Source organism: Euprymna scolopes, chromosome 14, assembly GCF_053919585.1.
Source record: "Euprymna scolopes isolate OS-2025 chromosome 14, ASM5391958v1, whole genome shotgun sequence".
Taxonomy (NCBI): domain Eukaryota; kingdom Metazoa; phylum Mollusca; class Cephalopoda; order Sepiida; family Sepiolidae; genus Euprymna; species Euprymna scolopes.
In genome coordinates, this window is record NC_136495.1 from 31,493,979 (window position 1) to 31,507,029 (window position 13,051).

General features: G+C 36.5%; 1 protein-coding gene across 1 annotated transcript in view; it reads right to left on the bottom strand.

Moving 5' to 3' along the window:
• The window catches only part of LOC145292928 (choline/ethanolaminephosphotransferase 1-like), an 87,328-nt gene that overhangs the window by 12,485 nt on the left and 61,792 nt on the right, over positions 1-13,051 (bottom strand). Inside the window, exons 3-5 of the mRNA XM_080139096.1 lie at positions 6,562-6,703; positions 4,674-4,758; positions 673-807 (exon numbers count right to left, since the gene is read on the bottom strand). Of these exons, the coding sequence (XP_079995222.1) occupies positions 673-807; positions 4,674-4,758; positions 6,562-6,703 (362 nt within the window). The remainder of the gene's footprint in view (positions 1-672; positions 808-4,673; positions 4,759-6,561; positions 6,704-13,051) is intronic.

Sequence of the window (13,051 nt, forward strand, 5' to 3'; positions counted from 1 at the left end):
CATACGTCAGCACAATCCCCCTGATAAAAATAAAAATTTTTAACTATCGACTTTACTTTTGTGGAAGAAAATGTTTCTATGTTTGAAGATGTTATAGCATCAAAACTATGTTGATTTTAAAGAAATATTTAAAAAAAAAAATAAAAAAATAAAAAATAAATAGAAAAACGCGCGCACACGCGCACACACACACACACACACACATTAAAACTTCATTTGGCTTTAACCAAAAAATTCAAAAGATAACAAGTGCACATGTGAAAGAAAAGTTATCTAACTTTGCTAATACTTGCATGAATTATTTGAAGTTTTAGTTTTCACAGCAAAATATTAATATTTTCAGTTTTCAAAGAAAACTGTTATAAGAGAAAAAAGGGAAAATAAAATGGACATAGGAAGAAAGACAAAACAGAAAAAGAGAATGAAAGGAAGAAAAAGAAAATCCAGCTAAATAGCGACAAAAATAAAATAACAAAAAAAATAAGTAAAATAAAAAATAAGTCCTAGCGATTTCTGTAAATGCTACTTCCTATTTGAGAGAAGCGAGAGTACAATCAGTGTCCTAATCAAATTTTATTTATAATATGAAACGCAAAATGATTCTGGTTTAATTTGATTTCAATATCGATACAAACTAGAAAAGTAGCAAAAACAAGATTGGATCTTACTTACCGCCACAGTCGAGTGATTTTTCCCAATTCCTCCTTTAACGATTATCACAGAAAAATTCTGAATACATTGTAGGATGGCTGCAAAAATTCCAAAGTAGACAGGAACGAGGCGAAGCGGTGTTCTAAGGCCAGGAACCTGAAAAAAAAAAAAGTTTTTATTTTATTATGTTTATTAAATCAAATAGCCTTTTTTTTAATGGGTAAATCTGTGCCTTTAATTCAGGCATTTTTTCATGAAAAGAAAATGAAATTCTAACTGCTTTAGGCAATTAGAGAGTTCTTTATTTATAAGACAAAACAGTTGAGGCAACAAGTTTAGTTTAGAGGGAAAGGCCAAGAACAAACATGGGGTGAAGTGGTAAGAATGAAGATGCGAGAAAGAATAAATAAAAACAGTCAGAGATAGGTTACTTTGCAAGTCAATTTCTTGAAGCCGTCCAACACATGCCATCATGTAAAAACAGACATTAAACAGTATATGATAATAATGACCACATTTGTGTTTCTTGGAGAGAAGAATGGTAAATACATACAACTATTTACATTTTATAAGACTACAAAATTGTCATTGAGAAAAAAAAAAAGTTTGGATTGGTCCATATTTTCTTAGGCAGAGAGAATAAAATCTTATAACAATATAGTAATAAACGTTAATATATCGCACAAATAGTGATGGATGCTTCCAAAATTATTCCCAATTCCGATACAATTCCTGATTCCATTTTAAATTTCTGATTCAGAAATCTTTAAAATCTATAAATATTTAGCGATAAAGTTTTTTTTTTGCTTTTTTTTTTTTTTTTAAATCTCTGAATGACCATAAAAACCCATATATGTGCATATATCTTTGCAAACGCTATAACACATCTGCAAATGAATTATAGATTTTAATCTTAGTAATTTAAAATAAATAACTGATCATTAATACCAATAATGGAAAATTAAGTTAAAAATAAACAATTAAAATCAAACCAAAATAAATTTTTTAAAATAAATGAATAAATAATGTTTTTTTTGCTTCGGAATATAGGCACAAATTCTTCAGAGATTCTGATACTGATTCCAATTAACTGTCTCAACACTACCCACAACCTCTACAAATATTCACTAGTCTGTTTTCTGAGCAGTCAGCATCTCTGCCTTAAATAGTCTCCACTTCTAAAATAACTCATTTCTCATTAATCCTTTATGATTTAAATTATGATGTAGATCATTAAAAAATATATATATATATTTGTTAATTTTAGATGACGGCATGCTGAATGTAAGCAATGGGCAGTTTCAATCTGGGGGTAGCTAGGGTATGTTTAAATCAATTCCCCCTTTATTTATGATGTTATATTCATTTATTTATGACTGAACGAAATAATTCAACCAGGTCATAAAGGATTAACATAAATGCATTTTTAACCGTTTTGTTGCCAGTGTCAAAAGGTTTACACATATGCAACTCATTTATCCAGAACAATATTGCAATTGTGAATTAAATTAATCAGAATGCTTGATCTGAATCCTTATATAAAAAAAAAATTTAAAAAATCTGCATAATGTACATGTACCCGAGATGGAAAGAAAGTATTGTATTCCAAAAACACAAATTGATTAAGTAACTTTAGTTTTATACTAGCAGGTTGCCTGAGGTTGCCCGATCGTAAAATATGTATAAATATTACAGAAACCGAGACATGTGCACATGAGTATTATGATTTTTTTTCTAAACAGTTCCCTTATTGTAAGTAAAAAAAAAAAAAAAAAAATAATACTTGGGCTGAGATTGAAACCAAAACCTAAAGAAAGTGAGTCAAGTACTAGGCCAGCTTGACACGATTTTTAAAAAGCGTTTTAAAACCTACTTATTTTTAGCATGATGAATCTGTCATATGGATCATTCATACATGCATACTTGTGGAACAGTTAGCAAACAGACAAAAATCCGATAACCCCTCCACGTACCAATTTATTAATTCTGACCCCCTTAGCAGCCCGTTTTTCCAGATGAAAACTGATTAAAAAGTTTTCCATATGTCTGAATATTTCAAGTTTGTAGATCAAAAATCTGTTGAGTATATAGGTTAAGAAGTGCCCTCACAGTCTCACTTTTATAGATAAGAAAAAGAGTTTCAAGAAACAAATGAGATAACATAATTACAATTTGCAAGATTTTTGTTGCAATGCCTACAAATTACCATTAATCACTTAAAAATTATTTTATTTATTAAAAAAAAAAAAAAAAACTACTTAATTTATGTAATTTTTGGGGAATACAATATTTTCTTTCCATCATGAGTATATCCATCATAGATTTTTTTGTTTATTATAGAGGAAATTCTGAACAAGCATCCTAGAGACTGTTCCATTACCCATGTGGTGTAGGAGGTTAATTGCTGCGTTACATAATTTAGACCCAAAGTTCTGAGTTCTAGGTTCACAATCTTTAGGTGGACTTGGAAAGCAATTTTCATGAGACTACAAAGCCATAAAGATAATTCTCTAATTAGGATCTTCCATTTTTACTCGAGAAGTTGGAAAGTGATGGTGGTCAAATGGTTAATGACACGGACTGACAACCTGAGCATTTCAAGTTCGAATCCAGTTCATTCCACAAAAATCACTTTCACTTAGGATGTTAGTAACCTTCTTGTGGTCCGTCCCATTAGTACCTGATATCTTTCTAGAAAAAATTCTAACTACAAAAATATTAGGGAAATCAATGCCAACAACAGAATCTTCGGATTGATGTGATGACTTGAGAAGTTATAATCGAAAAATGAAGTTGATTAAAATAAAAAGTACACAACTGGATTACCTCCCTTGCTCTTGCCATTTCATTGAGTGGCAAATAAAACAGGAGATGCTAGTTGCATCGAGCAGCTCACAATTTTTATATTAAGATACAAAACATTTTTTTACCTTTTTTGAGTTAAAAAATTTTGCTACAGCTTTGGAGGGGGGGGGGCGAGAGTTACGATGTTGCCAAAAGTAACGCAAAGACCTATTTTCTATACTTCTTGAAATTTATTAAAACTTAGCATTTTTTTTAAAATTTAGCATTTTTTTTGTTTTTTTTAATTTCTTTATACCACAATAAACAAAATTTTCGTTTAGACACAGCAATTTTAAACTCACCAGGATTTCAATGTTCATATCTTCATCAAAATCCACTCTACACTTTAGCATGCGATAGTAAAAACTCAAAAATTATCTGAGGGCTTATTTGGAGATTAGTGTTGTTTTAGGGCAATTACTTGCCTTTATAACTGTCACAGTCAGTGCATGGCTGTCAGTATCTGTCACTGTCATCCAGTGGCAGTTATGACTTATCTGCGGTAACTGAGGATAGTGATCTTTTTAGGTGGTTACCGTTAGTTATTGCTGTATTGAGGTGGTTACTTGTGGGCACTGGCTGCCTTAACATTTTGTCACAGTCGTCAAGTGTTGGTGAATGGAGGCAATGATCAATGTAGAGTTCACTGTTGTGACTCCCATGTTAAGATTAGGTCAATAAATAGTAATGTTAGTATCTTCAGCACAGGGTCTGTATTTTGCATAATGTGTAAAATGTTAAGAGCTTGAATGTGATTTGGCATGTTTATTTACGCACAATTTGAGTAGAAAATAATTAGGGAGCAAAACTTTTGTTACCTCTGCTAACAAAGACATACTTTGGATTGTAACACTCATAGTAATTAATGTAAAATTTTATTACAACGAATAAATGCAACTGCAAATATGTACAAAACTTACATAAGATGATAGCTAGTAATTTGATTCTAATGAATCAATATGTAGTGTCTGTGGTTGCAAACCTACGTTTTTTTTCCAGAATGCACCTATTTTATCCTATAGAGATTTTTTTTTAAGTTTATTTTATATTTTATAAAATCTAAAAATAAAATGCTGCCGCCTTATGTAAAAATGGACAAGTTAATAAATGCATAAATAAATCAAGATGGAAGCCAGCATTACAAAACAGTAAAATTCCACCCACACATCTAAACTCACCTGCATTTCCCAAAGTCCAGTTCCCATAATCGCATTGAAGATATAGATTCCGATCACTATCAATTGACCTTCAGTGACGTCAATCCTAAAAGAAAAACGTACTTGATATACTAAGTGAATTTGCCACAAATAAAAGAGTTGAAAAAAAATAATGATTAAAATTTTCATTTAGAAATTTTTGATAAGAATTTGGCAATTGTACTTCATAATCAACAGGAAAATATAGCAAAAAAAAAATTTGAATAATTGTTAACAAGCACAAGAAAATTTACTACATATCTTTCTGTTTTTTGTTTAAAGTTTTTGAAAGACTTGTTCACATTTAACGTTTTTGTTTAAATACAATCTGACAAAAGGCAAAATTAAAAATGGCTACCCCAGTTTTCTGGAACCATCAAAGTCTGCCCCCCCCCCACAAGATATTCCTCTCTTTCAATAAGGTGAAGACGTATGCAGTCAGTTGGAAAGCAGGAAAATGGAACAAAGTTCCACAGGCGTGAAATTCTAAGAAAGAAGCTCTGCTCATGGAATCTACGTCTAGGTTTAGTCACAAACAAAGAGTGGGGGAAAATTATCGACAGCAGCCTCAGTCAGACGCACATCTGCTGTGGAAGTCAGGCCAGGGAGGACTATGGATTGAAGCCTAGACTAGCACCTGCCATGAAAATTGCTTTCGTTTTGCAAATAAAAAACAAAATAAAAAACAAAAGCATTAACATTTGCTGTATTTCAATAAGGAAACATCTTCAAACAGCAATAGCACCAGTTCTGGAGGTTGAAGTTTCAATCATTACTAAAGGGTGGAATGATAAAATTTTTGCCATAGAAAAGACATGATTCCATTTCCATTTTTTAAAACCGTTTTTTTTTCTTTGTTTTTTTTTTGTTTTTGTTGTTGCAGACCATCTACTAGTTGGCCAGTTGTGTACAAATCCCAAGACCAATAGGAGCCTTCCATCATGTCTGAAAGTGAGACAATGTTCAATGAGAGATTGGAGATGCGCCACTGTAGAACTCATGCTCTACTGATCAAAGTTATGACAACAGTACCATTGCCAGCAACCTCAAAATGCATTGCTGGATTGCTTTGAACAACAAGGACATGTCCAAGGTGATGAAAACAAAGTTTCCAGCCACAGTTATGGTCTTTGATGTGGTTTCAAGTGAGGGTCACATCATGTCACCTCACATCTTTGAAATTGGCTTGAAAGTCAACACCAAAGTGTACCTGGATGTGCTGAAGAGTGTGGTGATCCCTGGTGCAATCAGGTGGCCGCTGGCACACCCTGTGTAAGCCAGCAGGACTCATCGCTGGCCCACAAGTACAAAGAAATCCAGGATTAGCTTCAGAAGGAGTGCTACGACTTTGTACCCCTCTCTCACTGCCCTCCCTCCTCCTCCAACCTGAACACGTACTACTTCATCTGGTCATACATCAAAAACATCACCAACATGACCTCCAACACCAAAGCCAGCCTGACTGCTGAGTATTCGCCAAGCTCCTACCGATGCTTGAGGCTGAAGGTGGCTACATTGAACAGATGTCAGCTCTACTACATAATCAAGTTACCTGAAATTATTTTTTTTCAAGAAAAGTTTTAAAATAAAACTGAATTGTTTTTTGTAGGGTGACAAATTTAGCGTTCCACCCTGCAGAGATGATAATGAAGAATGAATATAAATATTAACACTTCTGACTGGCTATGGCAAATGGAATGTTTATTTGGTTTGGTTTACAACATATCAGTTATAAGATAAAAAAAAAGGTAAAGATTTAGTAAATAAAAAAAAAAATTAAAAAGTACAGTAAAAAGGTAAAGTTAAAAAAAAATAATTGTCCATTACATGAAGCATTTAACATGACAAAATGGGATAGTGAAATACTTACAGGCCAAACCTGAGCGTTCCCGAAACGTAAGATTGCCAATGTGCCGAATAGAAGAGGAACATAATAGCAAAGCAGTTGAAAAAGAACCATTCCAAATGGTTACCTAACTCCAACGCAATGCATATACCCAGCGTCACAAACACTGCAAAAAGATAAAAATGGGATAATGGTTACTGGTTGTATGTAATACAAAACCTTTTGGAAATATAATTTCACATTCATAAAAATAACAGATGACCCATGTATACATTTAATGCTGTTAAAAGACTTGAGATATTCACCAAGTTTTAGAAATGAATTTCCAATAGTTTTGTTTTCACTTTATTCAACGATAAGCACACTTGAATAAGACATGCAAAATTGACAATAACTCGGATTCATTCCTCTCTTGGTACTGCTCTGATTTTGAGTTGTAATGACTTCCTTCAGTTTAGAGATAATCTGAAGATTAAAGACATTATCTTTGATAAAACTCAACAGATAAAAATATGGGTGATTGTGGTCCGGTGAATGTGAAATCCATTCAGGATCACGCCTACTGATAAGAATCACTCAAGTATCCCTGCATATCATTAAATGGTGATAAAACAAAAACTGTCAGACATTCATAATTGAAACTTGGTGGCCAAGTCAGACAGGTCTTTATCCTTTTTTCTCAAATCCATTTTCATTTCCATCCATAGTTTTCTTGGGCTTTTCTGCCAACTGACTGCTATCTCAACTGTTCTACACCTACTAGCCCAAGTAATCCATTCTGTCAATGTGACCCAACCAACAAAGTTTACTTTTTTTTTGCATGCATCACCTTATACTACCCAGATTTAATCCTCTGAGGTAATCAGATCTAAGTCCGTTTTTAAAACTCACATAACAAGCCCATCGATGTGCCCGACACTGATGATCAGTATGCAAGTCTTCTAGATCTTTTCCTCAAAACTATGTTCAGCCTCCGTTTTGTCGACCACTCGGTTGTATCAATTTAAAAAAAAAAAAAAAAAAAAAAAAAAAAAATGAAGCACAAGTCCTCAGACGTACCTCTCCATCGTACAGTATATCAATACTCTATAGCTGACTGGGATAGCTTCCGTACATTTATATCAGAGCTATCCCTGTGTTCCATGTTTAAAAAGAACAAGTTTTCTATAGTATCAGACTGACAGAATGGCTAATTGCAGGTATAGACCACTTCATACCCTTCCAAAAAGAATCCAGCAAAACCTTGACCATGGTTCTCTTTCATTGCTTTCAACGTAATAGATGTACTGAGACTAAAGCAGTCTTCAGGACTTCCAGCAACCACTGTAAAAGAGGAATAAAGAATGCAAGAGAGTTGTGTGCTCAATCTGTTAAGTCCAAAATAGCTGAGCAACGGCTTGGTTCCACGAGTTCTGGCAAATAACAGACAGGGTCCTGAACAGAAGCATGGGTTCTATCCCAGCCGTAGTCAATGGATCTGAGGTAATCTCATCAGTATTGGACAAAGCCAAACTGACAAAAACTTTGCAGTTAATTCTACACCATGCAATAAAGGCCGCCAACCCCTGGAATTTCCTCTTGTATCAGAAAACACGCCATGCAACATACAAATATCTGTGCATGATGTTGCCAAGCTAATCAAGAACCTTGATTTTAGTAAAGCAACTGGCCCTGACGGTATTCCAATTATAGTGCTGAAGAAGTTTCCACCAGAAATAGCTCCCATATTTACAAAGCTGTTTAAACATTGTCTTAAGGAGAATTGTTTCCAACACCCTGGAAAACGTCATCAGCATGCCCTGTAATTCAGGTGATCGGTCATCACCCTCTCAATACAGACCAATAAGACTCCTGTGCGTCATGAACAAGTTGCTGGAATCTGTTAAATATAGTAGTTAACCACCTCAGCAAAAACAACCTTAGTGACATGCAATATGGTTTCCGTTCTAAATCTACAGCAGAAAAAAATAATATAGTTACGTATAACTATGTGAGGGAAGAGTATTTTCAAATATTCTCCTAAACTGAGAACGGACTTGTATTAAGTAGATATTAATAAGTCCTTACATTTTTATTTGATTTTTATTTTTCTCTATTTTATGTTTTAAATGGAGAGTAGATAATACACTGTGGTTGTGTTATCGGCAGCTCTAGTAACTCTCGCTTCTCCTTTTTTGTCCCTCAGTCTTCATTTCCAATGAGTGATTTTTCTGACAAAGCGTGAAGAAAAAGCTGCTTTGCAGGTCGGTAATACTTCGTGAACAGTAGCCTGAGATGTTGGAAATTTTTCTGTTTCTATATCTATCCTTGTGGCCACGTCACTAGTAAGGGTGCTGGAGGTAAACGTTTCATCTGGGCTGACGTTACCCGCCCGATAGTCAAGGACCCAAACCTTGGTTAACCACTAAGGAGGCTGTCCTATCAAGTGTAAAGTACTTGGGCTGCTGTATTGCCATTTGGTGAATGGATTCTGGACCATGCAGAAGTTTCTGGTCGGGCCTCTCGATGCCATACTAGTGGGTAATTGTTATGTCTACCTTATGTGCTACAAAAAAAAAAAAAAAAAATTCTCTCTTACTTTCCCTCTCTGTCCTATTCTAACCAAGTCTGTCAACCTGTTCCACAAACCCCAAAAACTCAACATAAAATATCTCAAAAAAACACGAATAAACCTAGAATCCCATCCTCCAACGTAGACCCCTACTACCATGTCTCCTTCAACATCAGGGGTCTACGTTCCAACCTTCCAGAGGTTGAAACACAATTACAGGAGACGAAACCGGAATTACTCTTTCTAAGCGAAACTGGCATAGGGCTGAGCACTTCCCTAGATGAGTTCATAAGAAAAGGATACTCTAACTTCTAAATCTGACCCCCAAGATCGACATGGGCATGGAATATGCGCCTACATTAAAGATGGCTTCCCGTGTGGTAGAGATATCTCCAGAAAAGACCCTAATTTACCTTATATGTGCTTCCGGGTTGCACTTGCTTACACCACTGCAGTCATATTTGCTCTCTATCGCCCCCACAACAGCGGGGTTACTGTCCTTAAGAGTATATCTGAGAAAATTGACCTCATCCTGTCTGCTCATCCTTCAGCTACCATTCACATTTGCGGTGACTTCACTGTTCATAATGTGGAATGGCTGACCCACTCAAAAAAGACTGATGATGAAGGGAGGTTCTGTCATGATTTTGCCATTGCCTATGATTGTTCATGAACCCACCCATGTGCCCGATACTACTGGTCAGTATGCAAGCCTTCTAGACCTTTTTCTCACAACTTCCCCTGTGCTATGTTCATGATCCGTTCTATCTCCCCTGGGATCCTACGATCACACAGTTGTATCAGTTAAAATAAAAATGAAATTCAATAAGTCTTCAGATGTACCTCTCCACCGTACTGTATATCGATACTCTATGGCTGACTGGGATAGCTTCCGTACATTCATATCTGATCTACCTCTGCATTCCATGTTTAAAAAGGATGTATCCTCTATAGTATCAGACCTGACCGAATGGTTAATTGTAGGCATAGACCGATTCATACCATCCAAAAAATTCCAGCAAAAACCTAACAGTCAGCCATGGTTCTCCCCAGAATGTGTCGCTGCCATTGTGCACAGAAATCACTTTTTCCATAGCTACCAACGTAATAGATGTACTGAGACTAAAGCTGCCTTCAGGACTGCCAGCAATCACTGTAAAAGAGTCATAAAAAATGCAAGAGAGCTATATGCTCAGTCCATCAAATCCAAGTAGCTGAGCAGCGGGTTGGTTCCCACCAGTTTTGGCAAATAGCAAACAGGATCCTGAACAGAAGCGTGCGTTCCATCCCAACCATCATCAATGGACCTGAGGTCATCTCATCAGCATAAGACAAGGCCAAACTATTCACCAAGAACTTTGCAGCTAACTCTACCCTCTGCAACGAAGGGCATCAACTCCCCATATTTCCTCCTACAACAGACACCTTATCCAACATACAAATATCCGTGAATGAGGTCATCAAACTAATCGAACCTTGATTCCAGTAAAGCAACTGGCCCAGATGGCATTCCAATTATAGTGTTGAAAAAGCTTCGACCAGAACTTGCTCCCATACTTACAAAACTGTTTAAGCGTTGCCTTAAGGAGAAGTGCTTTCCAACACCCTGGAAAACCTTGTCAGTATGCCCTGTATTTAAGAACTCAGGTGATAAATCATCTCCCTCTCAGTACAGACCAATAAGTCTCTTGTGTGTCATGAGTAAGTTACTGGAATCCATATTAAATAAAGAAGTAGTCAACCACCTCAGCAGAAATAAACTCCTTAGTGACATGCAATATGGTTTCCGTTCTGCTAGATCTACAGCTGATGTGCTAACAGTTATATCTCATAGGATTAGTGAATCTCTCGACACAGGCTTCCTTTCTAGAGCAATTGTTCTTGACATATCAAAAGCCTTCGATAAGGTTTTGCATAAGGGCCTACTTCACAAGATTTCCAGCTACGGTATAACTGGAAATGTTTTCTCAATTAAATCATTTCTCTCCGATAGGTTCATAAGAGTAGTGGTTGATGGGCAGAAATCAGAGGCCCACAGTATTAATGCTGGAGTACCCCAGGGGTTCATCCTGGGCTCAACTCTCTTCCTGATCTACATCAATGATCTCCCAAAACACATAATTCATTCGTTGACATCTATGCTGATGACACGACCATCTACCGCAACACATCAAAGACCGTAAATGACAAAGCTCTCTCTGATTCCCTCTCCTCTGATCTTGAGCGCGTCGTTCAGTGGGGGAAGAGATGGCTGGTTACTTTTAATGCATCTAAAACCAAGCTCCTAACTTTACATCATCAACGCTCTGTTCCTCATCTAACATCAATTGAAATGGATGGCTCTCGTCTTGGGGAGCCTTCATGTTTTGACAATCTCCTGGGTTTGACCTTTACTCCTGATCTGAAATGGAACATGCATATAAAGTCTGTTGCCCGGGCCGCTGGGAAAATGGTGGGATCCTTCTACCACTCCAGAAGATATCTCACTACTGATGCAATTCTCTATCTCTAAAAGCCAAGTACGTCCAAAGATGGAGTACTGCTGCCACATCTGGACTAGAGCTTCAAAAAACAGCCTATCCTGTCTTGACAAAGTACAAAATAGACTTTGTGGCTTAGTGGGGGATGCTCTCTTCTCTTCCCTGCAACCTCTCTCCCACAGAAGAGATGTTGTGAGCCTGTTTTATCATTATTTCCATGGCAAGTGCTCGTCCGAGCTCCAATCTCTGCTCCCCCCCTTCGCCAATCCTTCATGATAAACACCAGTCTAGCTAAAACCACAGTCAGTAATTTCCTCCACTCTTTATCTGTGCCTAAATCAAAACGTAGATTCCATGAACATAGCTTTTTTTCTGAGAAGTGCACGCCTGTGGAATTCTCTTCCGTTTGCCTGTTTTCCACCTGACTACAACTTGAACGTCTTCAAGTCCAACATAAACAAATTCCTGATTAATTGCCCCCTTAAGACACTTTATCAAATATCCAATACCAACTATTACTACGATATTATCCCATTGATTATTGTACACAAAATAACCCTCATCCCCAAGTGGCTTACAGGCCTTGATAAGTGGTGATCCCATGTAAAAAAAAAAAAAAAAAAAAAAGTGTGCTTACGGTTATATCTCATAAGATTAGTGAATCTCTTGACTGAGGCTTCCTTTCTAGTACAATTGCTCTTGACATATCAAAGGCCTTTGATAGGTATAGCATAAAGGTCTACTTTACAAGATCTCCAGCTATGGTATAGCTGGAAATGTCTTAATTATAAAATCATTTCTCTCTGATAGGTTGATAAGAGTAAGGTTCATAACAGTGGTTAATGGGCAGAAGTCAAGCTTACAGTATTAATGCTGGAGTCCCTCAGGGGGTCCATCCTAGACCCAACTCTCTTCCTGATCTCCCAAAATCACATCTTAAGATCATTCGTAGACATTTATGCTGACGACACTACCATCTATATGGCAACACTTCAAAAGCCATAAATGACCAAGTTCTTTTTCTCCTCTGATCTTCAGAACGTGGTACGATTGGGAAAGAGGTGGCTAGTTAATTTTAATGCATCTAAAACCAAGCTTTTATCTTTACATCACTAATGCTCCGATCCCCGTCTGGCATCAACTGAAATGGATGACTCGTCTTGGGAGACTGTTTTGAGAAGCTTCTGTGTCTGACCTTTACTCCCGATCTAAAATGGAACATGTACATCAAATTTGTTGCCAAGTACCGCTCCAGTAGATATTTCACTGATGATGCAATTTTCTATCTGTACAAGAGACAAGTACATTCAACAATGGAGTACTGTTGCCACATCTGGGCAGGAGCTGCAAGAAGCATCTTATCCTGCCTTGACAGAGTTCAAAATAGACTTCGTAGACTAGTGGGAGATCTTTTCCACGAAAGAGATGTTGCAAGCCTGTCTCTACTTTGTTATTTTCATGGCAAGTGCTTGTCTGAGCTCCA